Genomic DNA, 21,863 nt, shown 5'->3' on the forward strand with positions numbered 1-21,863 from the left:
ATCTGTAAGATGTGTCTATAAGATGCTTGAAAAGGGGGCTGGAGAGATGGCTTAGCAGTTAAGAGCAATGACTGCTCTTCCAGAGGTCCTGAGTTCAATTCCCAGCAACCACATGGTGGCTCACAACCATCTGTAATGGGATCTGGTGCCCTCTTCTGGTGAGTCTGAAGACATCGACAGTGTATTCAGATATATAAAATAACTAAATCTTTTTTTAAAAAAAAGATGTTTGAAAAGCGTCATTGCTCTGTCCCTACACAGACCATCTCTAAAAGGTCTCTGGGCTTGGCTAAAGCTCTGACAGCTCGGGCTCCATCCTGCTCCCCCATCTACTCCCTGCCTCCACTTCCTCTCGGACCACTTCCTCTTGGACTTTGAGGAAGCATGAAACAACGCTCAGCTGAAGACATCCTTGGCTACCCTCGCTCCTGCAGAGACAGAAGCAGCTACTGAAGACAATATTTACAAGGATGAATATCTCAAATGGGAGACAAGATCGTGTAAGAAAAACTGGATGGAAGCCTTATTTTTAGGAGTGAAATAAGCCCCAAGTAAGTATGGTGTGGTACAATTTTTGCCCTCACATTCTCTCTCTGCAGTAGAGAGAGTAACGAACCCTCAGAGATGCCCACATCCTGATCTTTGCAACTTGTTGATGTGTGATCTTAGAAGAAAAGAGGAATCAAGTTTGTAATTGGAATTTGGGTTGCCAATCAGCTTGAAACACAGCCACAATCCAGCATAGTCTCAATATCACAAGAGACCCGAAATGCTGGCCATAGGCATATAAGACAGCGAGCCAGAAAGAAAGCAACGTAAAAAGAATTTGGCCCAGTTTTGATGACTTTGAAGATGGAGGAGTGGAATGAAGGGTCAAATAATGCAATTTGCCTAAAGAAAAGACAAGGAAATAGATTCTTTCCTAGAGCCCCCAGGAAGAACACAGCCCTGCTAACTTCTTGATTGATCCCAGGGAGACCTGTTTCAGAATTTAGCCTTCGGAACTGCATAACAACATATTCATGCTGCTTTTAGTCACGACGTTTATGGCGATCTGTCGCAATGATAACAGTATTGGAGTTCGCCCTGTTTTGCAGATAAGAGATCAGAGATTTAGAGAGTTTATACGACTTGTCCAATTAGCAGATAACAAAACCAAAATTGGAAGTCAGATCCCTAAAACAGAGGCCCTCTGTTTCTATCTACCGTGATAATCTGCAAAATCAAATTTTAATCCCTTTCCAGGCGACGGCATTTCAATCACACATCTTGCCTGCCTTTAGAGTTCTGGGAAAAGTAATTTCTTAAGCTAGTCCTCAGATGACAGTTTCCAGTCTCCTGGCTTCCTGAGAAATATGGCACCCAGGCGGAACACGGTGCCGGTATGGCTCTGATATCATTTCTGGGGGATTTCCATCAGTCTTTTGCCAAAGTAAGAATTATAACTCAAAACTTAGGCATCACTTTCGAGTTAAAAATGAAGTGATAGCTTTCTTATATTGACAAATTGGCTGTGAACTTAATGTTCGTACAAAATGACTCATTCGAGTTGGAACGCTAAATTATTTGAGCAGCCTGGTCGATGTCACTACGAGAAAGGTGTCATTGCTCCGTCCCTACACTCGTCATCTCTAAAAGGTCTCGGCGCTTGGCTATAGCTCAGACTCTGGTCCTGCCCCTCCATCCTGCCTCCACTCCCTACCTCTCAGACCTGAACAAGACTCAGTTGAAGATATACTTGACTCCCCTTGGCCAACCAGAGACAGAAGCTGTTATTGAAGACAATTTTTACAGGGATGATTACCTCGAATGGAAGATCATGTAAGAAAAACTGGGTGGGAACCTTATTTTTAGGAGTGAATTAAGCCTGGAAACAGACAGGAAAGAATGACTATTGCTCAATACACAAAAGTCAAGTGCTACCCTTAGTGAGCCGTCATTAAACATAACCTCTATTTAAAACTAAATCTTATAAGCCTACGGCTTAAATTCTATTGAGGATGGAAGTAAATCAAAACTCAAACTCACCCGGCTCTAATAACATCATTACTGTGCCTACTTTTGAGGTTTTGTTTGTTGGGTGTATGGCTGAAATATTACAGAATTCCATCACTGTGCATCTCTCTCCAATTCCAAGTCCAGTGTCATCACACTGCTGGATTGCAGTCAGCAACAGGGGGGGGAATATTTATACCAAGAGATCAGCAAATGCTCTAAACGGGGGCGTCCTTCCTATCCCTTGGCTGGTTGTCAAACAATTCTCAGCACACCACTTCCCAGCAGGAAGCCTTCCCACCCTCACCCCCGAACACGCACACAACACCACACCCCACTCACCCCGGTGAGAAATGATGTCACCAAGTGTCTGTCTTCGTGTCATCCACTAGCCCTCAAGCTCAAAGTAAACATTTCTGCAGATCTCCTTTTAAACATTTTTTTTTTCTCCATGGGGTTTGGAAGACTTTATTCACACATTTATAGCTCATCTGTTCCCTCTTCATTTCGGAGTCTGTTTGAATTCTATAAAAACACAGGCGCAGATCTGGGGATATGCTCTCTCAGAAAGTAGAATTTGAGGAACTAATGGGAATGCTGCATTGCTTTCTGGTGTCTCTTGGCCTCTTATGTGTGGGATATGGCAAACCTGGGCTAGCCCTCTTCTTAAATTATCTTTTTGTGTTCATGGTACTGGAATCTGTTTATTAAAGATACACTGAGATTTCTCTTAGTGCGTCATTAACTTCTTAACTTAATCAAGACTTCCTAGTTCAACGGTGATCCCATTCAAACTGTTTTAGAGAAGTTGTAGATTTGTTCCTTTGTTTAGGTAAAGTGGTAGAGGGAGAAATCTGTCTAATTATTAATGATGACGTAGTTCTCGTTTTCTACTGTTCGAATCAATTGCCAGGGACACTAGTGTGTCAGTGGTAGAACAGGTACCGCACATGGGAGACCCAGAGTTCAATCCCCAGCACTAAGAAAACCTCGGATGGTAGTGACCAATGAGTCTCCAGAGTTCATCAGCCTCAGGAAAGAGTGCAAGGTTGGTCAAGAAGACCGACAGCAAGAGCTGAATTCTTCAGCTTGATGGCGGGACTGGAGGGGAAGAGCTAGCGGAGAATCTGGGTGGACCATTCAGTTGGTAGAGTATCTGCATACAACCTGGGGGTCTGAGGTCAAATCCCATGTGAAAAAGCTAGACACTATGATGCACTTCCATAACCCCAGCAGTGGGGTGGGGTGTCGGTGGATACGGGCAGATCCCTGGAGCCCATTGGCCCGCTAGCCTAGGCAAATTTGACTATCTCCAGGCTTGATGAGAGACCTTAACCTCAAAAAACATGGTAGGAAGCAACTGAGGAAGATACATCATGGCAACTTCTGGTCTCTACATGCACACCACACACATGTATGCGTGTGCATGCACCCCCCCACACACACACACATGGACACAGACAAGTCCACAGGCACACACAAACAGGCTAGAAGAAGGAGAGAAAGAACAGAGGGTTCCTGTGAATTATAGAGCCAAGAAGCCTATGAATCTGAACTTGAAGTTTAGGTTTGTAGGAAGACCGAAGGATTTCATACTGCTAACATTCACCGCATGTCTGAATTGTGCCAGGAACTATGTTAAGCACTAAGTGTTTTGCATATATTATCTTTCCATACATTATCTCACCAATTATCCTAGCTAAATGGGCCAGATGAGTGATTCGTCGTCTCAAAGTATTCAACATACTTCCAAGAAAGAGATTTAGACAACCCAATAAATAGTCACATCTCAAAAATCCAGCTTTCTTATGTGACTTCTACAGATTTTGTTTTGGAGACTCTCTCACCCTGTGGCACAGGCTAGTCTTGCTCTCAGTCTTCCTGTCTCCGCCTCCGAGTGTTGGGATTAGAGGCTGTGGCCACCATACCTGACCTTGATGAACTCATCTTGCTGAATCAGACAATCACAGTGGAGTTTAGTAGATCTGTGGCATTAAAAAAGACAGCCTTGACCAAGTCTTCTTGTGACTTCAAAAAGGAGGTTAGGGAAGGGTATTCCCGGGAACTGAAATGGTAGAGGCCACATGTTTTAAGGCAACTCACTTGTAGGCACTGAGTAAACTTCATAATATAATAATATGATATAAGAATTAATGAAGCTGTGAGGGGAGGGTCAGAAGGTCATTTTTTCTTTCTTTTTTTTTAAATTTATTTTTTATTGTATATTTTATTGACATTTCAGATGCCATCCCCTTTCCCCATTTTTCCCTCCCTAGAAAACCCCTATCCCATGCCCTCTTTTCCTTTTTGCTTTTATACAATTTTTTAATGTTAATTAAAGGCTTTATAAGTTTGGTAATGCTCAATAACAAGATGCCCATACAATCAGAAGTGTAACCCAACACCCAACCTAGATATACCAACTATCTTTGACTGTCGGAGACATGTGAACATCTGCCTCCATGTCCCCCTACTCTTTCTCTCTCTCATCACCTAGCTCCTCCTCTCCTTCTCCTCCTCCTCTCCTTACTCTCCTCTTCCTCTCCATACTCCTCCCACCTTAGCTCCTCCTACATATCACCCTTCCTGTTAAAATAAAACTTTTCTTTCAAAATACAATTAGAGCATAACTATACCAATTTGTATCAGTAAGGTACGAGATAGACCTAATACCCAGTCCATCATTTTGTTACTAACCAGAACCTCTGTCATCTCTCCTAACTAAAACACTTAGTTCTGAACCTGACTTTTTTTCTTGGCTTTAGAATGAATGTCAGCTGAAAACCATCCTCTCAAATCTTTTAGAAGGTCATTTTTTTTTTTTTTTTTTTTTTTTTTTTTTTAGAAAACAAAAACTAAAGAAAGTACAGCATAAATGTGTACGTGGAAAATGAAACCCCATGATGAACTAGTATTGGGGCCCACTATCACAGAGAAATAAAAGATGGTACATTACTTTCCCTGTCCATTGGGTTTCTTGACTAGGAAGTGGGAATCTTGGAAGGACAGATATCAGTGAGTATGAGGCTTGCAGTTGACTTAAGTTGACTTGCAGTTGGGATTTCAACTACTGATTTGTGTCGTTTACCATTTAGAAGTCACCACGAAGGTTGGTGACAACATGAATCTTGATAGATTAAACCATGACACTTCTGCTCACAGGGATCAGCATATACCACCCTAAAAGGTGCCAGTCGGACTTAAGAATTATTCTGAGCTCAATACAACTGAAGAACAACAGTCAGACTAGCTCTCTACTCTCGCTCAAGCCAAAGAAGTCCACGCAACTTACCTCTCCTAAGGGCTTAACCCTTTGTCTTTCCCTTCTCACTTCCGGGCAATGCCATTGGTTAAAGGCTCTGATGGCCAATGGCTTCCTTGCACCTTTCATTTTTCTTAGGTAGCTCCTTTTCTTCCCATGTGAAAGCCTCTATACCTCTATCTCTATTTCATATGTGATATGTTATATAGATATAGGCATAGGTATAGACAGAGATGTAAACACATATGTTTCTCCTGTTAATAATCTCTTGTCAGTTTAGTATACAGGGGTCAGCTACTGGACTGGGGAGGATACAGAAGAACTAAGTCTGTACAACCCATCCATACAAAGTCTAGTATTCCATGGATATCAATTAGGGTTTAATTTTGACAAAAGCGCACCAGTAAGTTAGTCGCTTCCAAACTGTCCATAGACAAGCTGTAAATGAATGAGTCCTCACAGACGTTTCCAGAAGTTGCATTCAGAGTCCTGGTGAGCCTAAAGCACTTGCCTGCCCAGTTGATCTCTCTCAATCCAGTTGGTATCAGAAGGGATGGAGGAATGTTTTTTTTTTTTGGTTACAAGACAAAGGGGAGAGATCTGCATTGGGGTAGGAAGAGTGCCTCAGGGTTATCAGGACTGCCCATCACCCTGAGTAGCTTGTTGCCCTGGAGAGGTGACAAGACAGAGCTGACAGAGGTGACAGAGGTGACGAGACAGACACACAATATCAAAGACATCCGCAAGGGTGTCAGGTCTCAAACCCGGGGTTTGAGAAAAGGCTGGGGTGCCTATTTAAGATATATCAAAGCAGACCTGGCCACCAGGTGCTCCCAGCACCCCTCAGTCCCCAGCTGTTACAGGGTATGGCTGGCAAACCCCACCCACTCTCCTAAACATCTCCAGCCCAGAGGTTCAGCTGTCCATCTCCCAGCTGCCTTTCCCTATATAATCCAGCCATTTTACTGCCCTGGTCCTTTTTTCTCCTAATTTAGGTCTACCCTTTACCCTCTTGGCCAGTCTCTTGATCCAGGCTGCCTCTTTTGGTCGGTGACTCCTCTCCAGTTCTCCCTCCCCCTCTCTGTTCACAAGGCCCAGCTCAGTCTGGTTATGTTCACTCTGGCCTCTCCCAGATGTCTCTGCCTCTGACTATGCTCTCTCTTCTATCTGCATTAACTTTCTCCTCCACCATACCTAGGAGCAGTGATGTCCTTTCCTCTTCTATCTTATTATTCTTCATTCAAAGGGTAAAATGGATGACCAGGTCCCCGGTGCTCCTCGCAAGCCCCTCTGTGGTTCCCTCGCTGTGGACGCTCATACACTTTCCTGTTCAGTTTGTAACCAGCGTGAGTCTTTTCCCAGCGCCTCTCCTGGCTCCGTTGCGTACAGGCTCCTTCATCAAGGCTTCATCCTTGGATGACTCTGGCGGTTCGGTCTGTGAAAGCATCGGTTTATTCTGAGGGCTCTTTCAGAAACCTCAGTGAGGTGTTAAAGATCCAGCAACGAGGCTATTTCCGACCCTAATTTCAATCTCCGTTTATATGTTAGATTTCTTATTTCTGGCTGCAGGCTGTTCACAGAGAGGGAGGTGTGAGCCCAGGTCACACATGCTCTAGTTCTGCTCCCAGAAGCTCCCTGGGGGCACAGAAAACCCCAGCTCCAAGTCTCTGTTAGAAATCTCCGTGCCAGAAAAACAACTGGGATTTGTCTGCTTTTTTTTTTTTTTTTCTCTAAGACGCCTGCCAAATGAGTGGCTGTGTCCAAGCTCCCCAGGCAGATAGAGCTCTTCTGGTCTACCTGCTTCTCCTGTTTATTCCACTGTAAGGCCATGCATCAGCGCACTTACTGGACTATCTAGGGTAATTTAGAATTATCGCTAAACTCCTTTCTGATTCCTGACTTCCTGATTCAGAAGTTGCAAACGATAATAAATGGCCTGTGTGGTTTTAAATTGTCAAATTCTGAGGTAATTCAGTGGTGAACACAGTGCCCTTTTCTGCTCTTCCCTGTTTTAAAGAGTGCTATATATTAAAAACAAAATATTTCCTTATTTTTTTTTATTGTACCTTTTGTTTTGTTTGTTTTGGTCCTGTTTTGTTTGTGGTTGTTTTGTTTTTCAAGACAGGGTTTCTCTGCGTAGCCTGGTTGTCCTGGAACTCACTCTGTAGACCAGGCTGGCCTTGAACTCAACACAATAACTCCTGCCTCTGCCTTCCGAGTGCTGGGATTAAAGGCATTCGCCACCACTATCTTAATATGACTTAACTTAAAGGCTTACCTCAGTATCTATTTGTGATGTGCTAATTTACAAAACTAGGGATAGCTTTGTCCCAGACTCTGTGCTAAGAGACTGATGTTCTAAGTTCTGAAGAATAGGAAGTGGTGCTAAACAAAGAACTCTCAGGTAAACAAACAAACAAAAAATCGCCCTGTAGCTGAGAGTTACTTCTTCTTGTTATTGTGATTAGAGGTCAGGAGATCAGTGAGATATATTTCTTGACATGAGGAGGTAAGAACCAGTTAGTTAGCAGTCATGTAGCATATGATACATCCTTAAAATAATAATAGAGATACATACAAATTTTTATGGCACCTGGCAGGAGCAAATGGTTAATTCTTGAGAGGAAGAATAATGGACAAGGTATGGGTTGAAGGTGAGAGTAAGTTTCTCAGGATGGAGGAGAACATAGGAAGTGACATTATAAAGAAGGTAATTAGGCTGTAGAGTCATTCTTTCATTTATTCATTCATCCATCCATTCATAAATGCACAATGAATGAAAAGAAAATCTGCCAGCACTGTCCTACTTTCTTGAATCCTACAGTCTACTGGGCAAGGTAAAACTAGACAGACAAATAAGTAAATGTAAATACCAAAAGAAACTACAAAGGGAAAATGCAGAACAAAGGAAAACTAGGTAAGTCCATTTGCATGGATGTTTACAAAATGCTTCTGGGGAGAGTCATTATTTTAGCCAGACCTGATACACGAGAAGAGTCAGATATGCAAATACAGTAAGAAGTCAATACCAAATCATGGGACAGGACCACGGGCCCTGAGAAAAACAGAGTGCACTTGTACCCAAGGACATATGGGACAAAGGTTAGGATTTCAGAAAATGGCTGCAACGTGCTCTAATAGGTTCCAGAACGAGTTGTCCAAGGCAGATCGTTATTCCTCAAGTTGTCTGATATTTATCACACTTTTTTTTTCTGTCGATGTCTGTTTAAAAGCTAGAAACAGATATCTAAGCATGCATCAGAGATATTGCCATATATAAAGGGCTTGGGGTAACTAAAGGCCAGACAAAACAGAGCAGCAATCAATGAACAGGTGAACACAGGGATGAGTAACCTGGGAATCACAGCTGAGATCATAAATAAAGCCAGAGAAAGGATACGACTGGAGAAAGAGTGCAGAGACAATATGCTTTGAACATCAATTGGCTAATGTCTATGTATCTATTGCTACACATCCCATAGGAGGTCAGCAGATGTTTCATTGGTTATACTCTATAGCCATCTGCGACAAGGACAGACAGGTTAGTTGATCCAGAAAGACTTCCTCAAGAACGTATCAACATCATACCAACCATGGACTTAATTCTTACTTCCTCATGACCCATCTACCCTAGCCTGCCTCCCACTGTGTTCTCATAGCCAGTCAAGTATTATTTCAGCCATACATCTTAGAAATAGTGTGTGTGTGTGTGTATGTGTGTGTGTGTGTGTGTGTGTGTGTGTTTTCTTAGTCACTTTTCTCATTTCTGTGACAAAACGATAGTTGACCCAAACAGCCCGAGGAAGTGTGGGTTTCCCTTGGCTCACAGGTCTAGGGGATACCATGATAGAGAAGACATAATGACAGGGGCTTGGGGCACAGGTCACGTTGCAGCAGCAGTCAGGAAAGACGGAGAGATGGATACTGGTGCTCCCCTCACTTAATCCTTTTTTAATTGGTCTGAGACCCTGGCCCACAGGATGCTGCTACCCGCATTTAAGATCAACCTTCCCACACCTCAGTTAACCTAATCTAGATGCTCTCACAGACGTGCTCCGAGATTTCTCTCCAAGACAATTCTGGATCCTGTGATGTTGACAGTCAGCATTAACCATTGGATGGTGTTATTGCTGGAGCGGGGGTGGGGGGAGTCTGCTTTGTTGCATCAGGCTATAAGATGCTACATAAACTCAGCTCCCCATCCCAGTCTCAGAAATCCTTGCCTGGATTCTACCAAAACTCTTGCTCTCGATGGTGTATACAGAGTACAAAGTATCCGGTACAGGGGCTGTTTCCACAAGGCCATACTAAGCTTAGAGCAGATTCAAGTCCAGTAACTACCACTCCCTAAACGGAACAAGTGTCCATCGGTGTGACTCATGTCCTGTGCTGTGAATCACAGACAAGGTAGACCTGGGCAAAGTGGAAATAAGATTCAGTTTCAGATGAGGAGAACTGTGTATGATGTCCTTGGCAGTGACCTTGAAGTGCTAGACACCTTCACTCACTGTGAGCAACAACTGGCATTTATTCAGTCGGGCACATCCTGTGAGGTCAGCACAGATCTTTCTTGCTTTGGCTGTATCTCATTAACTCTCGCTGCCCCTCCATGACCATGAATGCTAGATCTCTCAGAGGTTACTATAGTTCTGACCTTTAATTATCTCTGACTTTTACAAGAAGAAAAGCATTCGTCTCAAACTTCAAACACCTCCAAGTCCTCCGCAGACTCAGGTGGTCTTGTTTGAATTTATCATCACTTCTAAGTGCTGTGTGGGAGCTTAGGTCCTAATTGGACCTTTTCTAACTGTCTTGTGGATCTTGGGGAGTGGTACTCACCAAGCATATTAGCAGTGTTTGGGGAGAGTAAGAATTATCACTTGCTAATGAGACACAAATATGTTTTCTATTTTCCAAACGTTTTTGGACTTATGTAGGAATGTTGCCTCCTTTAGAGGATGCATTAATCATGCAAAAAAAGACCTCAGTCATTTGCAATGTTCTCTGAAGAGCGGACAAAGAGGACAGTGCTCTCTGGATTCCGAGTCTAAGAAAAGAAAGAATGCCAGTAATTGCTCTTCATCAAAGAGATGACTTATCTTTTAATAATTCTGGAAATTGCTAAGTACAGCGAGGCCAAACTTTTTCAATAACATCAATGTATTAGGGCTCAACAAAGTAGAGAACTTAGGAGTATCTGTTCTTTTAAAAATAGATATCAGAGGTGATTTTTTTAAAAGTTTGAGTTCTAGAAATAAAAGGAGCTAATGATAGAACTTCAGAAAAGGACAAAACTCAGTGCTGGTCTTTTACCTTGGTAGGGACTAAGCAAGAAGAACCAGAGGACCAAAGGCACAGAATTTTATCTTCCAAATCTGTTCTGAGACCGTTATTTTTTTATTTTTATTGAAATGGCACCACTGCCGTCAACCACAATCATCACCACCATCATGGTTTGCGTTTACTGACAAAGCTGTGCACTCATGCCTTACATTCTCACTTAACCTTCACTAAGAACCCAGCATCAGCACCTCAGCACCTCAGCATCAGCACCACTTTATAACTGAGATGCTTGCAGAGACAGGCTAACATACCCCAGAGCACACACCAGCAGCCAAGGAGAGCCCAGATTCCAAGTTCAGAATCCCATCTTCTATTTCAGTTCCCAAGAGGCAAAATCCATCCTAATAAGCCCCTGGATCCTTGTCCTTTCCTGAAACGGCACTGCTCTGAGTCTCTTCTGATTTCCGACAATATTTTAAGTCTCCACGTTCTAAAACTGGGTGTGGCAGTAGATGCCTGTAACCCTAAAATGAGGGCAGTGGAGGCGGGAACATCACACTTGGAGCCAGCCTCAGCTACATATCAATTATAAGGATAGCCTGAGTAACGCAAGATACTCGCCGTCAAAACAAAATTTAAAAATCACACTAAACAAACACACAAACCAAAGCCAACATGAATCCACGTTCTAGAATATGTTCTTTTCTTACAATTAGAATGTATTTTAGTGTCTGTGCTTTATTTTTTTTTCAGTAACTTTAATCAGCACACCAGACAGTAGGTGCCATTACGGCATTTTCAATCAAAGTGTGCTTTGGCAGGTTGCTTGCTTCCCGCCCTCTTCCCAGCATGCCCATTCTTGTTCCTTACCTCTTTCCTCTTCCTTGTGAAGTTTTATCTTGTACCGACATCCCATCATTCCTTAGCCTCTTGCTCTCCGTTCTAGTTTCTTTTAGGCTTCATCTACACGTTTGCCCATTTACATATGCTGTGTGTACCTTACAGGTTACAATCTGCATATGAGAGAGCACATATGTTTTTTGTCCTCCTGAGTCCGGGTCATGCCACTGGGTATTATCCTTCCCAGATCCATCCACTTCCCTGAGTATTTCATGAGGTCCTTTGTTCTTTCCACATGAATGAGATTCCCCTATGTAAATGCTCTATGTTCTAATTATGCACGCATCTACTGACGGACATCTCTGTATCCTTACTCATGACTATAGCCGCAATTGGCAGGTGATGGAGAACTCTGGATACAGACATAAAAACAAGCCCACAGATCACATTGCACATGTCCTTTATATAGCCCCAACTCTGCTGGCCATCCCCGACATCATCCTGCCCGAGGAAACCGCATTCCTTTACCCTTCTGAAGTATTTTACTCCAGCAGAAGAATAGTTTCTCCTTTTTCTCCCCCATCCATCCTCTCGGCTTTTATGAAAATACTGATTAAGTCGATTTTAATCATTAAATTAACTCAAGCAAGCTAGTTTAATTAACTTTAATTTTTGGAGAATGAAATAATGGAAAGAACCTCTGATTGGCCAATCATATCCAAACTCCAGCAGGTGCTATGAAAAATAGAACAAGAGGGAAAGTAAAATAAACATAGACCTCGCTTTTGCTGTCTCTGCCTTTGTCTGAGGATCAGCTACTTTTGTATTCCAACTGATTATTAGTCAGTGTTTCTCAAAGTCATAATTAGGGGGTTTTGTTCTTTTTGTTTCATTTTTTTTTTCAAGACAGGGTTTCCTCTGTGTAGCCCTAGCTATCCTGGGACTTGCTATGTATCCCAGGCTGTCTTCAAACTCAGAGATCTGTTTGCCTCTGCCTCTGGAGTGCTGGAATTAAAGGTGTGGGTCACATAGCCCAGTCTCGTTGTGTATTATTGATCAGATAGTGGGACTCAGCTTAGAACAGACTAGCGGAAGGGTGTTCTGTTCCTTCTTAAATTCATTTTTCAAGGTGGCTGCCGGCAAACTGAAGTCCAGAGACATAGACCACACACAAGGGCTGATGGCTGAAGACTTGGGCCGGACCTAAGCACTCTCTCTCTTAATTATTTTCAAATGAAGTGATTGAAAAGATCTACACTAATCATTTTTAAAAAGTCTTTATTCAATGTATTTGTTCAGTGGGGTACATACATATGCTACGGTGCCTGGGGAGGGCAGAGTGGGCAACTTGTGGAAGTATTCTCTTGTTTCACCGTGTGGATCAAAGACTCAAAGTCAGGTCCTCAGGCTTGTCAGGAAGTGCCTTAACCTACTGAGCCATCTCTCCAGCCCCCTGCTATCATTTTAATGAAATTGTATATTTAATGCTGTGATCATCCTTTTAAAAATAACTTATTTTAGCTCCATTGTTGTTTTACCTGCATGCATGTCTATATGAAGGTGTCAGGTCCCTTAGAACTGGAATCACAACACTTGTGAGCTGCCATGTGGGTGCTGGGAATTGAACCCTGGTCCTCTGGAAGAGCAGTCAATGCTCTCAACCTACCGAGCCTTCTCTCCAGCCCTCTACTATGTTTTTAATGAAATTGTATTGTTAATGCTGTGGCCAACTTTAAATGCCGCCACCATTACCCAAAATGCAGCACGGTGTTGGGAAGTTCAGGTGTTGATAATAACACATACATACACACCAAGAGAGTATTAAAAGTTTTATTTTATATATCTTCCAGGGAGATACAGCAGGTTCCCAAGTGGATCCATAGATGGCTTCCCTGGCTTAGCTTTTATTTTTCATGAGGGTAGGCTTGAGTGAGCTTTGTTACAGGCAGGTCAGGGTGTATGTGATTTCAGCTTCCTACTGGGGTCAAAAGAAGAGCCACTGGCCACCCAAGAGCTTGTAAAACTAATATGGAGTCTGAGGGTGAAGTGAGGCTTGAAGGTATTTGGCGATATCAAGAGTTAAGTTTCAGCTGTTATTACAGTGAGGCAGCCTGGCCTAGAAAAGTCTCCTTCATTCCTAAAGCAACCTATTCTACAGAGCTACACCCAAAGACAGGCGACAGATAGCCTGGAATGTCCCTTAAATTTTCATAGTTGCATGGAATAGACTGGCATTGATTTCCTAGAGCTCACAATAGGGACCATAGAAACAACGGACTACAGCATCCCTTCCCAGATCGGACACCGGTAGGGTAGCCAAGCAGTCCTTGCTTCTGGCCATGCCTGCTCCCTCCAGTATGGGCGGGTACTTGTCTCTATCTCTTCACGTTTCCTTCACTATTAGCTCCCTTCTTTGCTTTAGCAATAGAGGCCCCTGCCGCCCCTGGAGCCTTTGTAGGTTTGTGTCTATCTGCAGAGCAGGTTCAAGCATCCCTGAAAACTGTGCAGTAAAGACGTATTGGCTGCACTGCACTACAGGGACAAATGATGGTAAAATGTCCTTAAGGGCATTAATAGCCCTTTAATTCCCCAACATCCTTTCTTTTCCAGGCTGGGGGGTACACATGCTTCTTTGAGACAGCATCAACCATTAGAGAAACACAGGTAGACAAATCTCAAACAGCTTGCCTCTCAAACTTATCAACTACCTCTGGATTACTATGGAAGAAATAAACTTCCATCTTACATATCTCTGGGATCTTTGGGGATTTGTGTTATAGCAGTTTGGTCCCTTTTCTGATGAGAGGAGAGAGAGAAAGAGAGAGGGGGGGAAGAAGAAGAAGAGGAAGAGGAAGAAAGAAGAAGAAAGAAGAAGAGGAGGAAGAGGAGGAAGAGGAAGAGGAAGAGGAGGAGGAAGAGGAAGAGGAAGAGAGAGATATATGCAGTAGACAGGCATTGATTTCCTAGAGCTCACAATGGGGGCCATAGAAACAATAGACTACAGCATCCCTTCCCAGATAGAGAACTGAGACAGACAGACAGACAGACACACACACACACACACACACACAGAGAGAGAGAGAAAGAGAGAGAGAGAGAGAGAGAGAGAGAGAGAGAGAGAATGAAAACATTAAGAAGTCAAGCTTATCTTTTTCAAATCCCCTCTCCTTAGTATAAATAATGAGCCTCGGGCTGAATTGGCTGTAAACAAGACATGAAAGCTACATCTGACTTCATGGATTCAGTATGTTTATCCTGTTCCCAACACCAACCTGCAACTTACAGCTTCCTGTATGCTCTTTGGGCTTAAGTGGATGCACGTAGTTATTATATATCACGAGTATCAAACTGACAAATGAAAAGTCAGGTTGACTACCATGTCCACCTCCTTTTATTCCAGCACAGTGTGTCCATGGGCTCTTAAGGTCTATTCGTTCTTTATCATCAGTTAATCAGAGATAACTGGGTGAGCATAAAAACCAGACTTCACCGCCCTCTGTGTGATGCCAACACGATGACTTTTCTCTGGTTCCTGGTTTCATGGTACCCGGCGCATCAGAATAGTTCCATGTTGCTAAGACAACAAGGATACTGCAAAAGAAAACGGGAACTGAAGTCAAGGCCCTGCAGCAGCCTCAAAGGATGTCATAAATAGTGCACACCAGGCCTTATTCACAGTGAAACCTGCAACCTCTGAATTAAGGAGAAAAGAAAAGGCTGTACCCTTCCAGTGTTTATTCAGAGAATGAGGGTGCTCTTGACAGCTTCCACTCTGAAGCTGAGAGAACAGTGTTGTATGGATGAGAGAGAGAGAGAGAGAGAGAGAGAGAGAGAGAGAGAGAGAGAGTCATCTCTTCACTTCCCTTTTCAGAACCCCGTGGAAACACCCGAGGGGAGCCTGTCCTTAAATCCCAACTTCATCTTAAGGGTAGCAGGTCTGTTAGAAGAGAGCCAAGGTCAATGCTAAGCTGCTCCCTCCACTGAAAACATGCATCTCATCTGAATGAAGGCTTGGTTTTGGGAGGTCAATAGGGAGCAGGGGGATCAAATATCTGCTGACACTCATGGTTGGTATTTGAAACTCAGTCTATGAGCAGATGCAAAGATAATGGTTTTGATGCACCTTTTTTTTTTTTTTTTTAATGAGTCAGGGTGTCACCACATAGTTCTAGGACAGGCTGTCCTAGAACTCCCCGGGTAGACCAGGCTGGCCTTGAACACAGAGATCCATGTGGGCTGCCCGGCTTTGCTTTACTTTTGAAGGTACAGAAAGCCCAGCAGCAGTGGAATGAGCCAGGCTGCATCGTAGCTCTGTCTGAGCAAACTCAACAACTACAGCAGTCATGCTGCTGGAACCAGAACACCGGAGCAAGGATGAAGGCAAGGAAAACCAAATACCTCAGCTGACTTTGTCAAAGGAAAACGACATTCAACTATGAACTAATGAGTGTCCTTTATGTCCTGTACATTCTACTGCACAGAGGTAAGGGTCTGCCAGAGGGAGGAGGAAGAGGGAGGTGAGGAAGAGGAAAAGAAGGAGGAAAGGAATGAGGAGGATAAGGACGGGAAGGAAGAGAAAGGGAGGAGAAGAGGGAGGAGGGATAAGAGGAAGAGGATAAAGATGAGGAGGAGGAAGAAGAGGAGGAGGGGAGGAGGGGAGGAGGAGAGGGAGGAAGAGGAAGAAGAGGAGGAAGAAGAGAATAAAGAGAAGGGGGAAGAGAAAGAGGAGGGGGAGAAGAGGGAGGAGGAAGAGGAAGAGGAGAGGGAGGAAGAGGAGAGAGAGGAAGAGGAGGATGAGGAAGAGGAGGATGAGGAAGAGGAGGATGAGGAAGAGGAGGAGTGAGGTTGGGAATGTGGCTCAGTGGTCCAGAACTTGTCTACTGTGTGCAACACCCTGGTTCTGATTCCTAGCACTTCAAATGGATGAATAAACAGCATGAACAGATACATAAGAACTCTGTGTCCCTCTCTCACAAAGTCATCTGGCCAGAAACAGTGGCTACACAACAGCAGGTAGTGGAGGATATTTTCTCTGTCTCTGAAGGAAAGAGACAGAAGTGGCTGCAGACGGAAGCTACCGCGTAGAATTCCTTCTTCAAGTAGGAGTCAAGACACTATGTACTCATGGAAAACCAGTGGTTATGTCTTAAGGTCAATGGTTCTGTAGATTCTAATACTCACAATCAAGTAAGGGTGTAATCTAGCAGAATCAAGTGGAAACCACCCATCCCCCCTTTTAGTACCCTGATGATCTAAGCATAAAAAGAATATAGAGAAGAACACAGAGCACTGTCTTTTAATATTCGCGAGGAGCATAAGTCATAATGGTTTGTATACTACACTATACAAATAATAGACTGTTACTTTCCAAAGAAAACCGACTTCTTAGAGGGTTTCCCAGTCAGTCACTCCATAGAGCTAAGAGCTTGACCCTTTAGCCATTGCTACAGCACATGGAATACAGGCAGTAAGTCCCCCAGTCTTCCAACTGTGCCTGTTTCTGCTGCCATCGAGGGAGGGGCCTCTTGGAGGCCTTCTGTGGCCCCTTCCATCTCCTGCGCCACCAAATGTGGGCTCTGCAGGGTTGGCGAGTGCCGATGAGGCAGCCTCTGGTCTTGACTTCCCACAATCCTCCTCCCCGTTAAGAAAACTTGCGTTTCTTCATGGCTTCTGCCTTGACCGCCAGGCTCTTGGCACAGATGGTCAGGACCACGATGAGAACACCCACCACAAACGCCACCACCGGCCAGAGGAAGCAGTGCAGGAGGACAATCTCGTCATGTGTTCGTTGTAGGAGAACGTCCTCTGGTCTGCAAGGAGAGTGGGGGAAGGGAAAGGAAGACCAGTCAGTCTCTCAGCCCGGCAAACTCTGTACAACCTGCAGACAAGTGTTCTCTGGCCCAGGGGCATAATCACCCTTGAAAGTGATGACTCTGATTGCAGACACCATACCAGTCTGCGCCAAACCCATCTCCAAAAGCTGTGAGCTCTCCAATCAAGTAATTGGTGCAAATTTGCATATTGTTCCAAATTTGCATATTGCTCATTAGATCATTTGCATATCACTCATTAGATCATTTGCAGGCTGCAAAAATGTCAAAAGTATAGCATCGTTTTGCTGTGGTTTTCCTGCATCCTAAACGGCTTCTCCTTTCTTCCTTACCTTTAATCCCACTGGCCAATGAGCTTGGATGAGATTAAATGTAACTGATGGATGGGCATTCTCCAACAAACCTAAACTCCACCATGGCATTTAGACGGATCCCAAGCGATTTTGTTTTAAGGGGAAAAAAGTCATGTATTGTTCAAGTTAGGGTGACAGAGGTATATACCCCACAGGCATGTCTAACCTGCAGCGCTGATCACATGCATCCCAAGATAACTGACTGCAGACCAGCTCACTGAAATGTCACTATGTCACATCATAGCTTCCAAAGGTTGGGCATCCCTGGTAGTTCTCCGATCAACCGAGCCTGCCTATACAAACCAAAGGCTTTATGAATAAGCAGGCTGTGGATGAGCTGAATGCACCGTTTCGTGTTTCTATGCGAAACTAATCATCCATTTGAGCGACTGCCCACTCTCTTGGTAGATCCTGCAAAGTGTCAGCAAAAGGTTTCTATCTTGCCCTTTGTGGACACTGCTTCGCTTCCTACTGTGTCTCGGATAGACCATAAAGATGAGACCCGCTCCACGAGCCACGCTCTCCCATCTCTGGCAATGTGACAGATGTCTGGGAGTTCAGCTTTTCTACAAGAGGCTTATATTTGATGAAATACTGGCATTTTATCCCCCAGGAAGGTTTGCTCTGTTACCTATGATGGCAGGATATGTCGCTATCCTTCCTACATAGGTAGACACATAGGTTGCAAAGTAATTCATCCCATTATCCTCAAGAACACCAAAAGCTTCTGAGCCTAAGGGTGGTGCCTTTTGCGGGGAAACACACACCTGGGGGCCCTCATTTATCATAGCTCTTTTTTCCTAGGAGGCTGCAAGGGATGCTGGGTACTTCTCTCTTCCTAAGGTTAGCTCACCAGCAGAAACACTTGTGCAGGCTGGATCTAAAATGACCCAGTCCTTGTGCTTCTCTTCTTTGGTGTGGGATGTCATTTCATGAAGCGAGATTCTAGTTGGCGTTTCAATGAAAAGTTACATTAAATGAACGCAGAGGGGCTGGAGAGATGGCTTAGTGGTTAAGAGGGCTGGCTGTTCTTCCTGAGGTCCTGAGTTCAATTCCCAGCAACCACATGGAGGCTCACAACCATCTGTAATGGGATCTGATGCTCTCTTCTGGGCACACAGGTGTACATACAGATAGAGTACTCATACACTAAATAAATAAATAAATAAATAAATAAATAAATAAATAATTGTAGCAATGAGACCCAAATCATACTCAGCTTGCAGAAATCACTCTGATTACTCTTATGGTGACCCATTGTCTTCAAGACCTGGGCTGCCATTCATCTAAGTTGGGATCCTTTCTCTCTCCTGTAAGTTGCCACAGAGATATGGCTCTGTCCTGGTCCGTCATTCTGCACCCATTTGCTGTTACATAATGTCTTGCTGCTGCTGAAGAGCCTGCCTGTGTTGGGGCCTTATTATCCAAGTGAGGTTTACAGGAACGTTATGCTCCAGTCTGAAGGAGTAGAGGCCAAGGCCCCAGAATAGCCACGGCACAAGGCAGTCAGAGTCCCATCCAGAGTATTTGCAACCTGCTAGGCTAGCAGTGCCTCAGCTCTCTTCCCAGCTGTAGCTGCCCAGAGCTGGCAGGTGACCCTAAGCGTGCAAGAGAAGGTCCAACCTGTCTCTCGGGATGCTTTCTCTGAAAAACACTATTCTACACCTTTACAACTCTTGATACAAAGAGGAGTTCTATTTCCTTCATCACAAAGGTCAGATGCACAGCAACATCTGATGCCAAGGAACCATGCACTGGAAGTTAATGGTGTGAGAAACAAAAGGAAAGGGAGGAAAGGGGACTGGGGTTTTATTTCTATAGTAACTGCATGTGTCATTTGCATAAGTAATGTGTTTTTGTAACGAACTCCCAGGTAAAATGCTTCTTTTGTATTCTTTCTCCAGTCTCTGCTAAGGATGGTACTGAGTGCCATTATCACAATATGGAACAAAGGAGCCAGTGAGCGAGCTCCTACAAGGGAGGCTGGGACCACTGTACACAGAGCACAGGCTGGAGAAAATGGGGAGGAAACGGGCAGGAGAGAAGGAACTGGAAATTGTTGGATCCACAAGCTCGCTTTCCTCAGAAACTTTCTAGAATTCCATCTCCTGGATCCTGGGCAACCCTTATGTTTTAGAGCTTTAAGTGACAAAATAAAATGACTCATTTGAGCTGAATTTGAACCACTTCAACAAATCCTTCTTTAGAGGTTAAAAAAAAATATATTATCATACACATTTCCTTAAAAACTGTGTGTGTCTCTTTCTAATTGAGATAGCTCTAACATGCTCCACAATCATATAACCAAGTGACCAGCCACCTGAGACATTCGTTTGGAATGTCTCAGGTGGCTGGTCACTTGGTTATATGATTTACTAAGATCGCCTTTAAATTGCTTCTTCTGGCCTAAGTTTCACCCATTGCAGCTGGGCTTACAGCACCTTAACTGAAGGCACCCTCCTGCCTCCTGTTATCTCTTTCCTCCAAGTTGATTGACCCAAAACTCTTTGGCTTTAGAATTCATTCTGCTCCCTGCAGTTATATGGTAGAACTGAAGAGGAACTCTGTGGAGGAATTTTTATTCAGAACAGGGCTGCTCTGACAAGAGATCACTTCCAAAGACCTTCTAGGTCTGTGTGATCTGGCTGGAATACAGACAGGCCTTTAATCCCAGGAGACAGAGGCAAACGGATCTCTGAGTTCAAGGCCAGCCTAGTATAGAACAAGTTTCAGGTAAACAAAAGCTTAGTTCCAGGTGTGGTGGTACATGTCTTTAATCCCAAACAAGGACGGTAAAGTCAGTTTGTAGATGAAAGTGTCCGTGTTTGAAAGTGATGTCTAATTGAGTGGCAGACAAAGTGATGACTCAGAGAAAGATTTAACAGAATGGGTAATGCCCAACTCTCACGAGAAGAGAGAGGAGAGAGAAGCCACTTAAGGGAGAGACAGATAGTACAAGAGGAAGAGGGTACAGTACAGGAACACAGGAGATTGTGTACAGAGTGGGACAGTAGAGCTGAGAGGGAGAGTAGAGCATCAGAGAGGCAGAAGGAAGCAGTATTACTGGGAGAGTTTTATAGAGACAGATTGAGAGAGAACAAGCTCGACACAGGTAAAGAAAAATGAACCACAGAACGAGAAGAAGCCAGAAGATTAGAAAAGACTGCTGGAGTTAGTGTGAGGCCAAGCACAGCAATTCAGAGGCCTAGAGAGAAACCAAATTGAATCAGTCACCTAAGAGAGGCATTTGAACGAGAACAGCCGAGTTGAACCAGCTGGCCAGTGTTCAGAGACAACTAGAATGGGTGAGCTTATTCAGCAGCAAGTCTCAGAGGCTGGAAACATTCTAGGCCTAGATACAATTGTACAGAGGCTAGAAGCTTCCAGAACTAGGCTGAGGTTAGCAAATGAAGGCAGTAAGCCCCTGAGACAATAATTATAACAGGAGAATAAAAGTTACTTTTACAGAACTCTTTTTTTTTTTTTTTTTTTTTTTTTTGTTTTACAAGACAGGGTTTCTCTGTGTAGCTCTGGCTGTCCTGGAACTCACTCTGTAGATCAGGCTGTCCTCGAACTCAGAAATCCGCCTGCCTCTGCCTCCCAAGTGCTGGGATTAAAGGCGTGCACCACCACCGCCCGGCTTTTTACAGAACTCTTAAAAATGAGAGACAAAAAAAAAAAAAAAAAAAAAAAAAAAGAAAAAGCATGATTACTCTGTACCTGAGGACTTTTTAAAAAGCAAGAAGGTCCTTTTGGAGGGTGTGGGAATTGTAATGGAAAATATGACCGTAAGTACCATAAAAGAAGAGTAACTTGGAAAATATGACCATAAGTATCATAAAAGAAGAGTAACCTTGGAAAACACCCAAGTGCCGCTCTGAAAGGATGCTGTGGTAATGAGGACATCACCTTTGTTGGCCCACTGTTTTCTAACTCACTGTGCTCCCTGAGCACATGTTACCTGCCAGGCGCTGTGGTGGACGCGTCATCCTGTTTCATCCAGTTTTAAAGGGACGGCTGGAAGGGATTAGTTTGCCTAAGCTCCCAAAATCTAAAGTGATGGCATCATGATTTGAAACCACATCTGTGTGATTTTTTTTTTTTTAAAAAAAAAGCTGTGTTATTCACCTTTAAGCCAGCTTTTCTCAAACCAGAGTCATGTGGTGCTTGTCTCAAGCCTTCGTTCAGCTTTCTCAGAATCTGAAGTTTGTGGGGCCCCAGAAGTCTTTTAGGGACTCTGGAGGGTAAGTCTATTTACAATTACACAAGAAGCATTACATAGAGGTCTAGTAATGAGAG

General features: G+C 43.8%; 1 protein-coding gene across 1 annotated transcript in view; it reads right to left on the minus strand.

Annotated features, from left to right (window-relative positions):
- Window positions 1–13,194: 13,194 nt before the first annotated feature.
- Window positions 13,195–21,863, minus strand: part of Kcnmb4 (potassium calcium-activated channel subfamily M regulatory beta subunit 4) — a 60,619-nt gene continuing 51,950 nt past the window's right edge. Inside the window, exon 3 of the mRNA XM_076920265.1 lies at window positions 13,195–17,190. Within this exon, the coding sequence (XP_076776380.1) occupies window positions 17,022–17,190 (169 nt within the window). The 3' untranslated portion in view covers window positions 13,195–17,021. The remainder of the gene's footprint in view (window positions 17,191–21,863) is intronic.

Source organism: Arvicanthis niloticus, chromosome 22 (assembly GCF_011762505.2).
Source record: "Arvicanthis niloticus isolate mArvNil1 chromosome 22, mArvNil1.pat.X, whole genome shotgun sequence".
Classification (NCBI taxonomy): domain Eukaryota; kingdom Metazoa; phylum Chordata; class Mammalia; order Rodentia; family Muridae; genus Arvicanthis; species Arvicanthis niloticus.